General features: G+C 37.0%; 3 protein-coding genes and 1 long non-coding RNA gene across 8 annotated transcripts; 2 read left to right on the forward strand and 2 right to left on the reverse strand.

The window, feature by feature from the left end:
* The first annotated feature begins 54 nt into the window (after positions 1-54).
* LOC132195082 (uncharacterized) lies at positions 55-4,673 on the forward strand. Its single transcript, XR_009441612.1, has 6 exons — positions 55-211; positions 2,694-2,999; positions 3,056-3,277; positions 3,337-3,431; positions 3,542-3,691; positions 3,890-4,673. It is a non-coding gene; the product is annotated as an uncharacterized LOC132195082 (long non-coding RNA).
* Positions 4,653-14,880, reverse strand: LOC132195079 (uncharacterized). 4 transcript variants are annotated; one of them, XM_059616816.1, is made up of 3 exons: positions 14,517-14,880; positions 5,340-5,644; positions 4,653-5,283 (listed from the first exon to the last, which is right to left on the reverse strand). In XM_059616816.1, exons 2-3 carry the CDS (start codon positions 5,573-5,575, stop codon positions 4,701-4,703), a joined length of 819 nt encoding a protein of 272 aa, XP_059472799.1. In that variant the 5' UTR covers positions 5,576-5,644; positions 14,517-14,880; the 3' UTR covers positions 4,653-4,700. The 4 variants fall into 4 exon arrangements, with proteins under 4 accessions (XP_059472799.1, XP_059472801.1, XP_059472798.1 ...); XM_059616818.1 differs by lacking the exon at positions 14,517-14,880 and adding an exon at positions 10,812-11,110; XM_059616815.1 differs by lacking the exon at positions 14,517-14,880 and adding an exon at positions 10,715-11,110.
* LOC132195081 (zinc finger protein 514-like) lies at positions 10,756-15,560 on the forward strand. 2 transcript variants are annotated; one of them, XM_059616821.1, is made up of 4 exons: positions 10,756-11,213; positions 13,572-13,715; positions 13,795-13,916; positions 14,548-15,560. In XM_059616821.1, exons 1-4 carry the CDS (start codon positions 11,082-11,084, stop codon positions 14,903-14,905), a joined length of 756 nt encoding a protein of 251 aa, XP_059472804.1. In that variant the 5' UTR covers positions 10,756-11,081; the 3' UTR covers positions 14,906-15,560. The 2 variants fall into 2 exon arrangements, with proteins under 2 accessions (XP_059472804.1, XP_059472803.1); XM_059616820.1 differs by having other exon boundaries at positions 10,763-11,231.
* LOC132195080 (BRISC and BRCA1-A complex member 1-like) lies at positions 15,483-16,855 on the reverse strand. Its single transcript, XM_059616819.1, has 4 exons — positions 16,712-16,855; positions 16,374-16,633; positions 15,989-16,318; positions 15,483-15,929 (listed from the first exon to the last, which is right to left on the reverse strand). The coding sequence occupies exons 2-4, from the start codon at positions 16,628-16,630 to the stop codon at positions 15,635-15,637; spliced, it is 882 nt and encodes a 293-aa protein (XP_059472802.1). The 5' UTR covers positions 16,631-16,633; positions 16,712-16,855; the 3' UTR covers positions 15,483-15,634.
* Between the last annotated feature and the right edge of the window lie 50 nt (positions 16,856-16,905).

The raw sequence follows: 16,905 nt of genomic DNA on the forward strand, positions 1-16,905 counted from the left end.
AACAATAGGAGGCTCCTCCTCTCCGCGCCTCCTCTACCTTTTACTCTCCTTTGGAACACATGCGCGTTCAAGGTGGTGGCGGATTCACGAACTATTAAGAATTCCCAGGAAAAAACGTAAACAAAACTTACAGAACGAAATGGAAAGCCTGCGACTGATGATTTATCGCCAAATTGTCGCCTGCGGTTTCCACGAACAAGTGCTGCAGAAGGTAATTAAACAATTTAATTGAGAATTCGTCGATCCCGGCCCTTGATTTCCCTGAATTCTCATAATCACCTAGTGAAATGCGAATTCTGTCGGCATTTGTTTTGATTTTTTCGCCTTTCGCCGACTGAAGTCCGAATCGCAAAAATCTGGGCATTTTCGGCATCCTCATGAAACGAGCTTTCCGCCGGTGTGCCGTTTTTTGCTCCGAACAGTCGCGTTCTTTTCAAAGCTCGGAGACGCGATCAAGAATTTTATTCAAAATTTGACCGTTTTCAAACGCTAAAAGACCTTTTTCATTAAGGCAACAATGGGATTCACAGGCACTAAACTAAAACAGCACATTTTGGAGGTGTCAAATCGCGACGTTCCGTGCTTCCCGACGTCTTTCTCAGGTCAGTGGGCACCAAATCGCAAAAATCTGGGCATTTTCGGCATCCTCATGAAACGAGCTTTCCGCCAGTGTGCCGTTTTTCGCTCCGAACAGTCGCGTTCTTTCCAAAACTCGGAGACGCGATCAAGAATTTTATTCAAAATTTGACCGTTTTTTTGCAAACGCCAATAGACCTTCAACAATGGGATTCACAGGCACTAAACTAAAACAGCACATTTTGGAGGTGTCAAAACGCGACGTTCCGTGCTTCCCGACGTCTTTCTCAGGTCAGTGGTCACCAAATCGCAAAAATCTGGGCATTTTCGGCATCCTCATGAAACGAGCTTTCCGCCAGTGTGCCGTTTTTCGCTCCGAACAGTCGCGTTCTTTCCAAAACTCGGAGACGCGATCAAGAATTTTATTCAAAATTTGACCGTTTTCAAACGCCAAAAGACCTTTTTCAATAAGGCAACAATGGGATTCACAGGCACAAAAACAGCACATTTTGGAGGTGTCAAAACGCGACGTTCCGTGCTTCCCGACGTCTTTCTCAGGTCAGTGGTCACCAAATCGCAAAAATCTGGGCATTTTCGGCATCCTCATGAAACGAGCTTTCCGCCGGTGTGCCGAACCGTCGCGTTCTTTTCTAAGCTTGGAGAAACGACCAAGAATTTTTTTCAAAATTTGACTGTTTCCAAACGCAAATTTTCCCAGAATTCTAAATTGATTCAAAATAAAATGCACACCGTTTGAAAGCTCGTATCTTCTAGATTTAGAATCCTGAAGCTCGCACCATTCCTTTGAGCTTGCCCTATCTCTTTTTGTCCGAGAATCACCTCTCCTCCGGCCCTTTTTGCTTCAATTTTGATTGTTGAGTGCGACTCGGTTGAACCCTGACCCAGGCCACGTCAGGTCAAAAATATAATATGAAAAATTAATGAAAATCAATAAAAAGTTTGAAAATAAAAGTTAAAGAGTAGCTTGAAATAACTATTTAAATGCCATAATTTATTTCACTTGGACGCCTGAGATATAAAAGGGTTTGTGAGGAGTGCTCCCATTTTAATTGTGATTTTTTTTAGAAAGAAAAACTTAATACAAAGGTTTTAGCTAAAGACATGTTCTTTCTTTTCGCAATAGCGAGTTTGATCGTCCGACAAATTGCGAGAATTCCGACAAATTGAACTCTCTGCATTCAAGTGCAATTATTAATGAGGCTATTGACTTTAATCAAAAACTGACTTCAGATTCGTGTTCCTGGATGTCGAAAACATGGGAAACGACATCAAAAATTTAAAATTAACCCCAAAACCCACCCCCAGGGGTAGGGGTGGATTGTGGATTTCAAAATCGACTCTGATCATAGAATTGCATTATATATGATATTTCCTCATTCCTGAAGTGTATTTGCTTAATTTTATGGCAAATTCAGCAAAATTATAGGCGTTTAAAATTTTACGACCTCAAAAAAGGGCCAAAAAACCACGTTTTTTTAACTTCCCCTGTAGTTGTCTCAAAAACAAAGAAAAAACATGTCACCAAAATTTGTGTACCGATGTAAAATTAAATTTGGAACATTTTCTCGTGGAAAATATTTAAATATTTTTGGTTCTTGAATATCTGGCGGCGTTTTTAAAATTTCATCAAAATCCTTTAAGTTTTTGTGCCTGCGAATCCCATTGTTGCCTTAATGAAAAAAGTCTATTAATCATTGCTGGCATATTTTGAGAGGAAAAAACGAGGCGAGAAGGTGAAAATAGCAAGCTAAAAATTTAAGCTCAGCATGTAATATCTTACAAAAATAACAGATGATAAAATACATCGATGTATTTGTCATATTTGAAAATTTTCATAAAAAAATTAGAGAATAAGAATTAAGAGACAAAATTTGTCTACATTATGACTAAAATTTACATTAATAAATCAACTTTAAAAAAGTAAGCTGCAAACGGTTGCAAGTAAAGAAAATAAATTGTTGAATTGCATTGTTTCCCTTTCAACCCTAAACAATGCAAAATGGAAAAAAAATACGCAAGAACATCTTAAAAATAGTTCATTGTTGCATACGACCAAAGTTTAAAAATGCTTGATCTGCTCGTGATTTTCCTGACAGGGGTTGCCCTGGCTTTCGTAGCCCTCGTCTATGCACGCATCGCCAACTGGCTGTTCAACGGACTCCTTACCTTGAAAGATCACGCTGCCGCTGCAATTGGATTTGGCCTGCCCCAACCGAACTTGCCACCGCCTAACCTTGCTTGGGGGATCTTCAACAGGCAAATTTTTATTCCGTTTGGCCTGTCACCCCAAACCACAGCAGCGCTAGCAAATAGAAACTTTCTTGTTCTTGCCCAGCACGACACGTTGAACGAGTTGACCCTTGTGTTGCTTTTGAACCGGCTGATTTTCCATTTCCGAGACGGTAGCAAAAAAAAAATAATTGAATTATTCAATTTTTTATGAACTTCACTTGTTTAGGGCGCAACGAAACGAGACGGATTTTGGCTGCCGCCATGGGAGGTGCGACCTTGTCCTTTTTAGCTACTGAAGCAGACAACCGGACAGTCTTAGACATGGCATTCAACTTCGAAGAGCATGAGCATTATGGACATCTGTGAAGAGGAGAATTTGGTCGTGTGCCCACGAATTTCATGGCAGCTTTAGCCACTATGCTAGGAATGGGCCTTGGCATCAATGCTCGTAAGGAAAAAATTCCATGAAAATTTGAAAGATTTCAATGCAATTTAATAAAATTTTAGAGCGTCCTGTACTGCAGGAAGCATTGGACCAAAGACTGAATAATTAGCTCAGATGTTCCTCTTCGTTGTTGTTGTTGTTGACCAAAGCTGACAAGGTATTTCATTTACTGATACTCTTCTGATCTCTATTGGATCCAACAAATAATAATTTATTTTTAACTAATTATTATGTAACTGCAGTACTAATGTTTGAATAATTCTTCAGAAAAAAATGAAGACCCTCACCAGCAAAACCGTCACTTTGGAAGTCGAGCCCTTCTATTGATCCTGTGTCCACGAGGTGGCATGAAAACTTTCGTCAAGTCTGATGTTCTGGGGCTGAAATTCAACTGGGAAGTGGCTCTCACGTAATTAGGTAATTTGATTTTTGGCTTGAAGCATGACTTATCATTAAACTCGTTTTTTATTTTTATGGATTTCAAACCCGGGGATTGATGGCTCGCAACTCCAAACGTTTTCCTTAATTCTGCTGAATTTATTTTTTATTAAAACAAATCATGATTATTCACTAAAAGTTCTAGTAGATTGGTGCTGATCTTCTCCATGGTTACAGATGCAGCAGACAATGGCCACACACAAGGAGTCTGTTGACTGGTCCTGGCCTCAGGCGGTTGCTGAGAGCGCAAAGTCTGGCTGGCAACTCTGGCAAGTCTGCACTGACAGGTTCGCTGTGGAGCTGGTCTTCAGTTGATAAAATTAATTCAATGGAGAGTGATAATTTTAAAATTCAAGCAATGTATAAGCGCTTGCCTCTCAGTCGCTAAAGAAATATGAACAGTTTAATTTCAAATCTTTTTTAGCATATTTATTTATTTTTTAGTTGTAAAGTATGTTTAATGTTACGCTAAAAAACGTTAACGCATCTGGCGCGGCTATTACAAAAAGAAAACAAAATCTAAAATTGGTTAAAAACCAACTCATTTCTTCTGTGTGGATTTTTTTTTTAGACCAAGTGATTTTCAATTTTACTTAAATAATCACCCTATGATTAATTTATGCTAAAAGCCAAATCCGCATTAAACCTTTTTACGGTTTTCATATTTGTTCCGAGATCAGCATGTCTACGTTTCTCTATATTTTTTTTTTTAAAGCTAGATTTGAAAACATTACAACTTTTATTATGTATTTCACAATTAATAACATTGGTAATGCATGATAAGCAATTTTACTCATTTTATGAGTTAGCTACAATGTTATTAACAATACAAAAAATTGTCACTGCAACTTGCGCAGCTAACCAATCTGCAAACACCATGTGCCACCTTCAACTCCACCAGCGCATCCCCTGAATGTGCAACGAATAATAAATAAATTCATTCTATGTCACAATTAAAATTATTTATTTGTACTATCTCCACAGCTGTTCAAGATTCTTCTCGTAAAATAAGCACTTTTGCATTCGGGCAGCTATTCTTGATAAGCGCCACCCCCGTCAAAATGGAAACATTAGTTGAAATCAAGTTCAGCAGTGTCAGGGTTGAGCAGCACAAGTTCTTCCGCGACCTGCGCATCAGACTGGCCCTCCACCATGAAACGCCGACCACTGCGTCCCCAAAACCCTCCTTTGCCCTGCAGCACCACAGTTTCTCCCACAATCCCAGCTCGAATGCACCATCCTCGGGTTTGGCCTCTTCAGCCTGCGGAAGTGGCATTCCCTTCAGACAAAGAGCCCTGATCCCGAGGTCGGTGACCCTGAACGAGCCTTCGATGTCAAGTTCCTGCAGCACGGGGCAGCCTTTTCCAACCTGCCACAGGGTAGCGTCGTCGCAGGCAAACCTCAGGGTCAGGTGGCTCAGCGAGGGCAGGGCGGAAAAAGCCGACGACAGGGCATTTCTGGGAACGTCTATGTCCTCCAAGCTCAGCATCCTGAGTCCGCCGCCTCGGCACTTCAGCAGTTGCAGGAAACGCTCGCGGTACCATTTTCGAACATGCCGCACACACAACCGCCTATAAATATAAATTTGAAAAATTAAATATTGAAAATTATTTTTATTTATTTTTACTTGATGTCCGGAGCCATGAGGACTTCGAGGAGGAGAAGGTCGATGGTGTTGTAAATGCGCCCTGAGGCGACCACCAAGTCAACCAGGCGCTGTCGAAGAGGCGACGGGATGCTGACCCGACACTCGGTGTGCAAGGCAAGGGTGGCCGACTGGGGCGAAAAGCCGTGCACAGTCTGTCTGCAGGCGATCCGACTCACGGCCCCCTCGAGGACGCTCAGGTACTGGCGCAGGGCCATGTCCTCCAGGGAGAGAACTTCCAAAGTCAAAAGACATCGTCTCGAGCCAAAGTCAATTTTGTCTCTAGTCTGCAACGCAACACACAAGGCAAAAACTTAATTTATTGTTTAGGAAAAAAGTTGATGATAAAAATTACGTTAAAACTAGAAATGAAAAATATTTGTAATAAAAATCAAGAAATTCTAGCATATATTGGCCAGTTAAGTGGTAAAAAACGTTATTTTTTGCTTGATTATTCATTCTGATATTCTGATGAGAAACTAGATAAATCGATGTTAAATTGTTATACGTGATTTCAAAACAACTTTTTATAAGTGATTTTTATTTTTAGCATCAAGTTTGTCAAAATACAATAAAAATTTAAAAAAATTTCTCCTTCTGTAAAATGCAATATTATTTTTGTTAACGAGGAGAGTCGCATAATAGAATTTATTGTAAGATATATTTATTAACTTTTATGCTTCATTAATAATATTTCATTGTTTTTAGTTTTTAAAAGAAAAAAATCCAGAATTTGGTTGAGCAGCAAGGCCTGTTCAATAGTAAAACCAGCGTGATTTTTTTTCTTAAAAATTGTGTAACAGTCACTTTTCTGGTGTTCTGCGAGAATTAATGGAAAAGCAGAGCAAAAGCTAAAATTAATTTTTAATTTAATGGATTTTTTTATTTTTAGCATCGAATTGATAAAGCTCCTGTAATAAAATAATACAAATTAATGCCTTCCGTGCAGTTCGATGGCAATCATATCCGCGGATTTTACTACGAGTTTGCCAAAAGTGGCCATTAAAGGCCATAAATAGCAATGATTTGCAAACCGGCTGGAGCCGGTTTTCATTATTTCACTAATAGGCCGCCGTTTGTTATAGGTCAGTTGATCCCTTCTTCGCCGGACTGGCTAATATGTATTTTTGCAATTGACCTCGTGGGTCTTGATGGTCAACTGTTGGTGGGCACGTATTCCGTGTACCATGCAAATTTGAGTAAATCGCCTGCTGGGCGATGTTTTCGGTTCCGAGTTGGTGTAAAGCACCGGAATGCCTTAAAATAGCAGCATTTTCAAGGAGCCGGTTTTCCAAGTGCGGAAGAGTCAAGTGATTTTATTGCACCTGATTTTGAGGTGCTGCGGGACTTGCTTTTCTGGTACTGAGGAAGCATTTTGCGAACGCCAGGAGTTGATAACCTTATTGCTTCATTTTTTTTTAAAGCGACAGTAAAAAAAACAATTGTTTTATATTTTTCAACCACCTTTGCACCTTAATTAATTTTATTTCTAATTGAGAGATGGGAAGTGAAGGGATTGGCAATATGTGCAGTTTTCAAAGTCACGGCGTTGGTGTTTTCCAGTTGCATAAAAATTTTCCGTCGTCTTCCTTGCTTTCTATCGTGATTCCCAGTTTATCAACGCGCCGAGTGGTTAAATAAATCGGTCACTCGCGTTATGTGTTGCGGCAATAATAAAATAAACACGAGCTCCATCGAGCTGATTGTGAGTGTGAGTCATGAAAAAACGACGGGATGAATGGCTGTGGTTCCCACACTTTCAGGGAAAAATAGCAGTAATTTATTGGCAAAGGTGATAATTTCAAAATAATTATTTGTAGTTGTTCACGTTTCACGTTCACTACAAAACTCTTTAAAAACAACCTAATTCAATACTTATTTTAATTCTTTCAACTTTTCTCCTTTACCTAAGTATAATTGTTTTACAATTTAAATTTTAAAAATTACAAAACCTCACCGACATTTAAAGTTTTAAATTAATTATTGTATATAATTCAACATGACTGCATAAAATAATTTTAATATATTTTTCCCATTAAATATGGGAAAGGTGAATAAATTGGAAATTTTTTTTAGATCAACTCACCATTTATAGTAAAATTGTTGATTGGGTGCGTGTCGCGTTGAGAGTGCAAGCGATGAGTGCACTTCTTAATAAAGAGGTCATTCGGCCGAGCAGTGCGCTCGGAGGAGCCGGAAAGTGAAAATGAAAAGTGGCGAACCGAAAAGCACGTGAGACTAAACCGCGGGCAAATTAGTCGGGGGGGCTGCGATCACTCCGCATGTTATGGTTAAATTTGCAAATGCGCGCTTCGGCGTTTAATTGCAGCGCTTCACTGCTCGTCAACGACGCACCACTGGAGCATTTTGTTTGTTTTGTGTGGCTCGCGTGACGACACCCGGAATGCCATTTAAGAACACACATAGTCAGCCACACACTGCGGCCGCTGAAATTATCATAGCCGGTGCGTGCGCTGACTAATTGCAAACCAAACATGCACCAAGCAGTGCCGCGACCTTGTGTATCAGAACGCGCGAGTGCTGATTGTGAGAAATGTCGCTATGAGGGTACCACGATAATAATTACCTCCATAGAACAGAATCTGCGTCGCCAATTTTCAAACTCATCTCTTGAGTTTCAATTAGTTGTTTATTTGATAATTGTTTTCATGTATAAGGAAATACGTTCATAATCCTTTTTTCAAGCAATTTAAATATTTTATTTCGAACGACTAAAAATATTAAATTAAATAAACACGCAAATAATAACTATCCAAATACGAGACATTTTAGACATTTCATGACATCAAAATAAATAATAATAATATTTATTTCATTAAAAAAAATTAAATTCAGTTAAAGTTAGTAAGGTTATGTCTACAACTCTAAATTCATGACAAGGTAATAAAAATGGATTTAAAAAAAAAAAATTATTGAAATAATAATTACAATGTTAGATATTTTATTAAATTTTAAAATTTATTGAAATTTTGAAGTAAAAAATGTGTTTCTTTTATCAAATAATTATAGAATAATAATTTTTTAATATTGTTTATTAATGTATTTATTTGAAATTATAATGTAAATATCTGGTAAAAAGGAGGAAGAATTAAAACCTATTTATAATTTTCAAAAAATGGTTAATTGACTGGAGTAAATTCAATTTATTATAATATTTTATTTCTCTCATTTTTACTCCATCTCTTTAGTCAATTTTGTCATTATCATATTTTAAAATTAAGGAAGTTTCCTGACACATTTTAAGCGCACATCATGATTCTAATTTTCATCAACCTTAACATAAAATTGATTTTGTGGTATTCATAACCAACTTATTTTTAAGGAAGATATTATTATAATGATCAATGTTTTGATATTTTCAAAGAATACTGAATAAATAAATTTAAAAAACGATAAAAATATAATTATTAAATTTTACTAACCATAATTTTAATTATAAAATGGTTAAATTATCTTTTAACTTTTACTTAGTTACATGATATTAAAATACTCTTACTTTAAACAAAATTATATTGATATGCGTATTAATGTTTGTGAAAATCACTTATTATAAAATGAAATAAACTCTATGTGGCCGCAGAGCAGCCTAGGTCAACACATAACTCTCCCGTCGTTTTGTTTTCAACTGTCGGTCGCGGTAGCACTAATTGTGTGCGCTAATAAAATTGTCATTCGACGCGTGGCTGCGGTGCCCGTGTTCGCGCGCGAGGACACCTTATTTTATTTTTATCCCGCGAGTGACGCACTCGTCCGATCTACATAATAATGCGGGAAACCTTTCCCAATGACGCATGTGTATATAAAACCAAGCGCTGCAAGACAAGAGATTTCCTCTAGTCATCAGCGAGGGGATCGATCGCATCAGGAAAAAGTACCACAAATATCGGCTCAGTTAAATAAAATGCCCTCCACAGGAATGACTCACGACGCGACGCTGCTTTTCGCACATAAAAATGCAAATATTGTAGTTTTATCCTGAGTCTGCGATCGCCCGTTGACGCACGAGAGTACGTGAATGAAAAGGAAACGATATCGCGTGATCTTCTCATTCATGGTTTTCGGAACGGAAAGAAAAATGTTAATTCTTATGACAGAGGAAAGGAAAAAAATGGATTTTTTTTAATGCAACAGATCGAGTTTTGTTATTATTCGAAATTTGACGTCAGTAAAAATGTTTGGCCTGATTTGATAACTGGATAAATGGACAAATAAACAGAGGAAACGAAATGATAATTTTTTTTCTAAATTCCCTTGACGTCAGAATTTTTTACAAGGAGAACACCAAAATCTTCAATTAGAAATTAAACATAATGTTATTTAATCATTTTAGAATTTTGGTAGGAATTCCTCTAAATATTTGTTTTAATATTTTCTTAAAACTTGAAGTATAAAAAATAAAAACAAAATACAAAAATCCAAGAAAAGTAAATAAAAATAAGTAATGTAATAAATTAGAAATATGATATTTTCATAAAAAAATGTGATAAAAACAAAGTCATTTATGTCTGTTAGTTCACTTAATTGTTAATAAAAGCACAGAGATTTTTCCCAAATAAGGAAATTGAAGAAAAATTAAAAATAATTATATTTGCAATAATGAGCTGTATAAATTATTAGTTTATGTTTGAAGATTAACGATTTCAGATGTATCAACAGGATGCGCAATTGATTGGCCAGAAAGCATAAAAATCACAAATTGATCGCGACGGCGCAGCCTTGATGGGAATTTTATACTTTACACTCACCACCTCGCTAATATGAACATTGTGTGTGTATTATTATTTAGACCAATGCACGAGGCACAATGAGTTGGTGAATTCGGGATTGCCCGCGGCGAGAAGAAAATTCCCTGAGTGACATTTTATCAGCACAAACTTTGTTTCATTTCCTGGTGCACACGCGATTTTAAAGAGGTCTTTACGTGGTTTGCGAGAAAAACTGTGCGAGAAAAACTAGGCTTTAAAGATACCAAAATTTTACTCTTAATTAAAAAATTAATTTTAAATAAAAAGGAAATTTTACCTTTTCGTGCCACAAAAAAAATATAAAAATAATAATAAAAAAAAAAATAAAAAAATAAAAACAATTAAAAATTTTATTATTCCCATGTTATATTATATTATTTTTCACAAATCAGGCAAAATATGAACGAGAAAAAAATTGAATCAAGGTAATTTGAATAAATTAGAACAATTTCTATCGTGCTTTGAAATGGAACTGTTTCAAAAAAAAAAGTATCAAAATGACTTGCAATTATTGTAAATCAAAACAACTCGTATTTTAACCGTAAGATTTCATTTGCTATAAATAAAAATTAGATTTCAATTGTGCTGGACCATAAAAAAAAGTGATGCAAAAACTGGTCCATCGCGCGAAGAAAGGTCGTTGTTGTGTTACTCGCTCGCAACGGCGAGCGAAACAACTACTCTTGACCCGAATTTGCTCTGAGCATCAGTCGCGGTGCTCGAAACCGGCGAGATCTGGTCCGGGTGGGGGCCGTCGATCGGCACCCGGACTTCCGAAGACTCTCGACAGGGCCGGCGCAGGTGCGCGGGGTTGATCTCGGGACGGCTGCGGGAATCCCAGCGGGCAGGACGTGCGGCCGCCAGCTCGGAGGGATTTCCCTGGCCGGCGTGGCGGGGAGTCGAGAGAGCGGCCGTCCGCGCCGAGCGATGGCCGCGCACAACCAGACGCGAGAGTAGCATGCTGGCTCTGTCGTCGGACGGAGCCAACCCTTTGGCCGGACTGTGCCGCGTGTGCGCCGCCGCCGACGAACCCGTCGCCAGCATCTTCGGCCACGACGGCGTCCGTCAACAGTTGCGGCAAAAGATCCAGGTCTGCCTCAGGATAATTGTGAGTTTTTTCAAATTTAATTTTGAAATGATCAGCATCAGATTTTTTTTTTATATAGACTTCAACATGGGAGAAAATTATCATCCTAAAGTCTCACAGTAAAAATAAGACTTTTATTTTGAATATTTTTTCTAGATTATTATTATTATTTTTAAAATTAATTTTATTACTTATTATTTCTTTTGAATAATACAATATTTTGCAATGCAAAATTTTTGATGAAGCAAGAAATTGATATTTAAAATCAGGAAAGTTTTCTTAGAAAAAATTTCGCTACAATTAACGTTTAATGAGTTTTTGATCTTGGAAGTTTTAGCACAATCCTGCTAGTGGTGATGCAGTTTTGTCCCAACAATTTTCATTTCTTTTAAGTGATTTGTTTTCAATAATTGAATTGAAAAGTGAAATTATCAAAAGGATAAACAAGAATAAAAAATTTACTGAAAATGGAATTTTTATAATTTATGATTTTAAACAAGATTCCCCATTAATGCGCTTGAAAATTCTAATGATTTTTATTTGTCAATAAGAAAAGTATTAAGTTAAAAACATATTTATTATTTAAGAATATTGCAGCTTCAATTTAAATGTTCCTCCTCCATATTTCTTATAATGTATAACTTTTAATATACAAATTTTATTATTTATAAAAAAATATAGCCAAAGAGAAACCTTTAAACTTCAATTTTTTTTAACCAATTTCTTGATTAAAATGAGAAAGGAGTACAATACATAAGAATTAATATCAAGAAACGGAAAATTTCAGAAAATTATTGGAAAAAATTGCACAAAGCGTGAAAAAATTATTCTAAAATTTGTAAGTGTATATAAAAATTTTATTTACTTCATAACACTGTTGCAAACAAGTGGCTGCTGCATGAGATTATAAAAACTTTAATACCGCGTCTTAAATGCAACAAATATCAATTTAATTTAATTGTGACTTCACTTAAAAATTTAACAAGAGAAACAGTAATATGGTTTTAAATCAAGGAGTCACAAATTTTTGTTGCCAGCCTGGATAGGATGCAATCATTTTGGTTCAGCACAGGAAATTCTTTATCTTCATGCTACAGACATTGATACAAATCAAATGGTCTTAACAAAGTCACAGAGCAGACCAATAAAATGCTGACTGATAAATAACCCATGTTGAAACATTTCTCTCCCCTACAAAATGGCTAACGATTTAATGAATTTAAAAAAAATTTGAACGAAAATCAAATAAATTATGATTAAAACGGTTTGAAAATTTTTAAAATGAGATTATTTTCCCTCAAATGATTCAAATCTCTAAAAAGAAATTGAAGGTAGAATTTTAGAATCTTATTGACTTTCAATATTTATTTCTTATGACTATGGATTCCGAAAACCGCAAACTTTTCCCATTTCCGAGAATGGACAATGAGCTCATCAAATGTGTCGCACGTCGCGCGAGAGCGGGACAAATTGTGAAACGCGAAAAGTCAATTGAATTCGCTGCTTAAGCGAAAGCTATTAGGCCGGCCGTAAATTAAGAGCGCTCTTCGCTTTAATTAGGCGACATGTGCCTTCAATAAATAAACACCGAGTGTCACATTTGGCTTTCCGTTGTTGTGCATATCTGAGGCGGTGATTCACTCTCAAAGTGCTGGATGCGCCAACGGAGAAGACACCTGCTGCTAAAAATAGGCCGCGCTCGCACTGACTAATATGATAGGCCCAATCTTTACCAAAGCTTTCGGCTACCCTATTTGGAAGCACGTTTATTCATTTTACAATTAGAGTTGTTCAACTTCAGAGATAAATCAATGTTAAATGTGGTGTTTTTTCAATTTTCTGATTTTTCTTGATCATGAAATAGGGTTGCAGAATAAAAAAAAAGTTTCTGCAACTCGTAAAAGCCCGATCTCTTAATTTCGATAATTCAATTCAAGTTTGGGAAATTTTACAAAACAAAAATCAACTTCAATCGAGTTTTAATTTGCATCTGCCTCTAAAATTATTTCTGACTTATATTCTTTGTTTTTTAGCGTAAAATTTGGGCAAAATAGTTAAAAAATATAAACGTGCGATATTGATAAGTGCAAATAAGCAACCAGAATTTATAAATTTATAAAAATGTCGCAAAAACTGGCAGAATTTATTAATTCCAGTGTGCTGGTAGAATGAAAAATGGAGATTATTTAAAATGGCTTTTGCTTCTTATCAGAGCAGTGCTTGGCGTTGATCGATGCTTCTTTCACGGATGCAATATAAAAAATTACTGATTTCAGCAGTTGAAAAGTTGATATAGGGCCGGAGATAAGGCGTTTGGGAAATTCCAAAATGAGACCGACAATTTATATTTTGCATCAACAGGTCGACGAGACTGATCTCTTGCCAAACACGCTGTGCGGCCCTTGCGCGGCCAGACTGGACATCAGCTACGAGCTGGTGCAGAAATGCAGCAGGGGGCAACGCGAGCTGCGGAGGAGACTCGAGGCGGCCGGCGTCGCCACACTGGTGAGTTCAATGCGCGAGTCAATCTTTTTTTGTTTTAAATTTCTTTTTGGATTATTATAAAATGGAGCCAAATTTGTAGGAACTGAAAACGGGGAGCAAAGACTGTGAAGACTCTGACAGCAATTCGTCCCTGGGTCCTACTTATGCCACCCTGGAGCCAGTGGACCCCGAGGGAATGGAGGCAATGGACTGCAGTGCCAGGTATTCAACTTTTCAACAGTCAAGCGTAGAAAAAAACTTATGCACTTTAGAGAAGATAATTTTATAATTATTAATTAACCAGCTCCATGAATTTAAATTAAATGCACCAATTTATTTATGCATATAACTCCCCAAAACGTCACAATATTCAATCATTTTTAATAAATATTAGCATAATTTTTTTTTAAAACATTACAATTTTCAATTTAAGTGTAATTCCTAACTTTTAGAACATCTAAAGAGAAGCTAATGACATCTACACCGTAAATAAAACTGACCTAATGATTTTATTTTTCTGAACTGGGGTGATGTGAACGTGATTTGGTAAAATTTTTATCAATTTTTATCAGGCAAATTTTAAGGAAAAAAATATTTTAGAAAATTCCCTGAATGTTTTAAAAAAATTCTATTCTCCAGATAAATTCATTTTTTCAAATAATATCTCATTGGAACTAAACGTAAAAAAATCAATGCTAATGTAGAGAAAAATTATCATCAAAATTTAACTCGGGCAGTTTTTGTGTGCTCATTAACTCTGAATGTTAACTTTTAGATAATTGCAATGAGCATAATAATTATTATATTAAAATGTCTACTCACCGAAATGTTGTTAATTTTCTTCTTTCTGTAGTTCGTCTGGTTGGAGTGGCAATCTGAGCGTACTAGTCGAAGCGGTGGAGCGGCAGTCGCGGTTGGAGCCGCTGCCCTCGGCAAGTCGCGCGACCAAGGAGCTGGTCTGCGAGTTCTGCAACAAGGTTTTCCACCACACGGGCGACCTCAACAAGCACCGCCGACACCACACTAAAGAGAAGCCGTACCACTGCGAGCAGTGCGACAAGAGTTTCTCGCATGTCAGCAATTTGCTGAGACACTCGAAAATCCACTCGGGCGAACGGCCCTTCAAGTGCGATTCGTGCCAAAGAAGTTTCAGCCGCAGCGACAAACTCATGAGTCACACGGCCAGTTGCTCCCGACGCAAGTCGCATTGACCACTGGAAAATTGAAAAAAAGTGTGCATTAATATTTGTGTGCTGCTCTTGTGTTTGGAAAATCGGAATTCTTGAAGGAATTTCCAATCCACTCAATTTATTACTATTATAAAATCATTTTTTATTAAGCAGGCTGGTATAATTTATTAGCCGTTGGTGTTTTCATACCAAAATTTTGATTTTTTAATTTTGAAAACCTTCAAATATTATTATTTTGGTGAAAATTTTAATGTTTCGTTAGTGGATTTTAACTTCCCTGAATTATTCCTCATGTCTTACAATTAAATGTGGACAAAGATTTTTTTGTACTAATTGTAAGTACCAAAAAATACAGAATTGTGAGATTTGACTCAATAATAATTACCTCATTTGATGCTGGTTTTCAATAAATTCAAATAATATGTGGCTCATCAAAAAAGAAAAATTTGATATACGCAAATGACCAATAGGTTGAAACATATAATTAATATTGTGCATAATTCCGTAGTCAATGAAACAAGCTGTGAACCTTGACATTAGTTTTTAACAAATGCATTGGAGCTTCCTATGTAGCGGTTTTGATCTGATGTAAGTAAATAAGAAGTATTTTAGCTCAAAGCTGTAAATTATATTTGTGTTAAAATAAACCGATGCTTTTGTTTTCATAAAGCAAGAACTGGAACTTTAATTATTTTTCATGCATAAACCATCACATATAAGCATCTTGTTGGTAATACTTTCAAAAGCCCTTCACTCGGGGAGCATAAGTTTGTACTCAGTGTCTTCCTGCAGGGGCCGCTGCAAAGGATGGGCCAGCAACTTGGCCATGCAGTCGTGCAACTTGGTAGGGTTGCGGGCTACGTTGAAAACGTAAGAGGTCGGCAGGCTGAGGTCAGCACACAAATCATTGAAGATGCTCTGGCAGGTTTCCTTGGTCTGCTCATTCAGGGGCTCGTGGACGTAAATGAGATCAAGGAAAAAGTACGGAGACTTCATCAAGGCTGTGGCAGAGCTGCTAGGCTCAAGAGTAGGACGACAGTTGGTCCTAAAATTACAAGTGTTTTATCAATTAAAAATATTTTGTTACAATAATTGAAGCCTCACCTGGCATAGATGCAGATGACTCTGTAAATGTAAGGGGGAATATCGTTGCCTATGTCGGCAACGTGTGGCATCAAAACCTTCTCGTTCACAATGTTGAACATGGAGGTGAGGTTCCATTCAGGTGGCTGCTCCCTCGTCTTCAAAGTGGCCATGGTGTTGGCAATGTCTGTAGGTGAGAAGGTGAAGTCCAAGAGCCAGGAGGCACCGTCCTCATGCAAAACCATCAAAGCGTACTGATGCTTAGAATTGACGGTCATCTTGCAGAACATGAACATCTGGACCACCATTTTCACCATATTCAAAGGGCTCTGCTTTGTGCCATCGCAAAACCTAGAATATGCATGATTTTGAATTATATTTTTCTGATTTTCTATATAAAACTAACCTGAAGGGATCGCCATTTGAATCGGCACAAATATCAAGGCAGATGATGATCCTCTCAGGAACATTCACACTGGGCAGTCTCAAAGTTTTGTTGGTGTCAGACAAGGTCTTGTTCAGCTCTTCTTCAGGCTCATTATCATTTCCTTGACTGTTATCATTTAAACCAAACTCAAGAGTGTCATTGTTCGCGATGCTTTGTTTCCCAGCAGGCGTATTTTTTATCATTTCAGATGATCCACCAACGACATCGTCATCCATTTCCTGAGGGATTTTTTAGAGATGATTTCAATTAATATTTTAATTCGCTAATATAACATGAATGAAAATTTATTTACTTACGGAATTTTTTATCTGCGACACTCTGCTAGTTATTTGGTAATGGTAAATCCGCCTGCGAAGTGCGAATTAATTCAGCTCCGCGCGGTCTTCCAAAAACTCCTAAAGAAAACAAACATTTGAAATTTGGCGCCAAAATAACCAGTTCTGTGCTTGATTTTAGCGGTTGAAAAATGTTAAAATTGGTTAAAATATTT

This window comes from Neocloeon triangulifer, unplaced genomic scaffold, assembly GCF_031216515.1.
Source record: "Neocloeon triangulifer isolate White Clay Creek 2 clone unplaced genomic scaffold, ASM3121651v1 ptg000009l, whole genome shotgun sequence".
In the NCBI taxonomy this organism is placed as follows: domain Eukaryota; kingdom Metazoa; phylum Arthropoda; class Insecta; order Ephemeroptera; family Baetidae; genus Neocloeon; species Neocloeon triangulifer.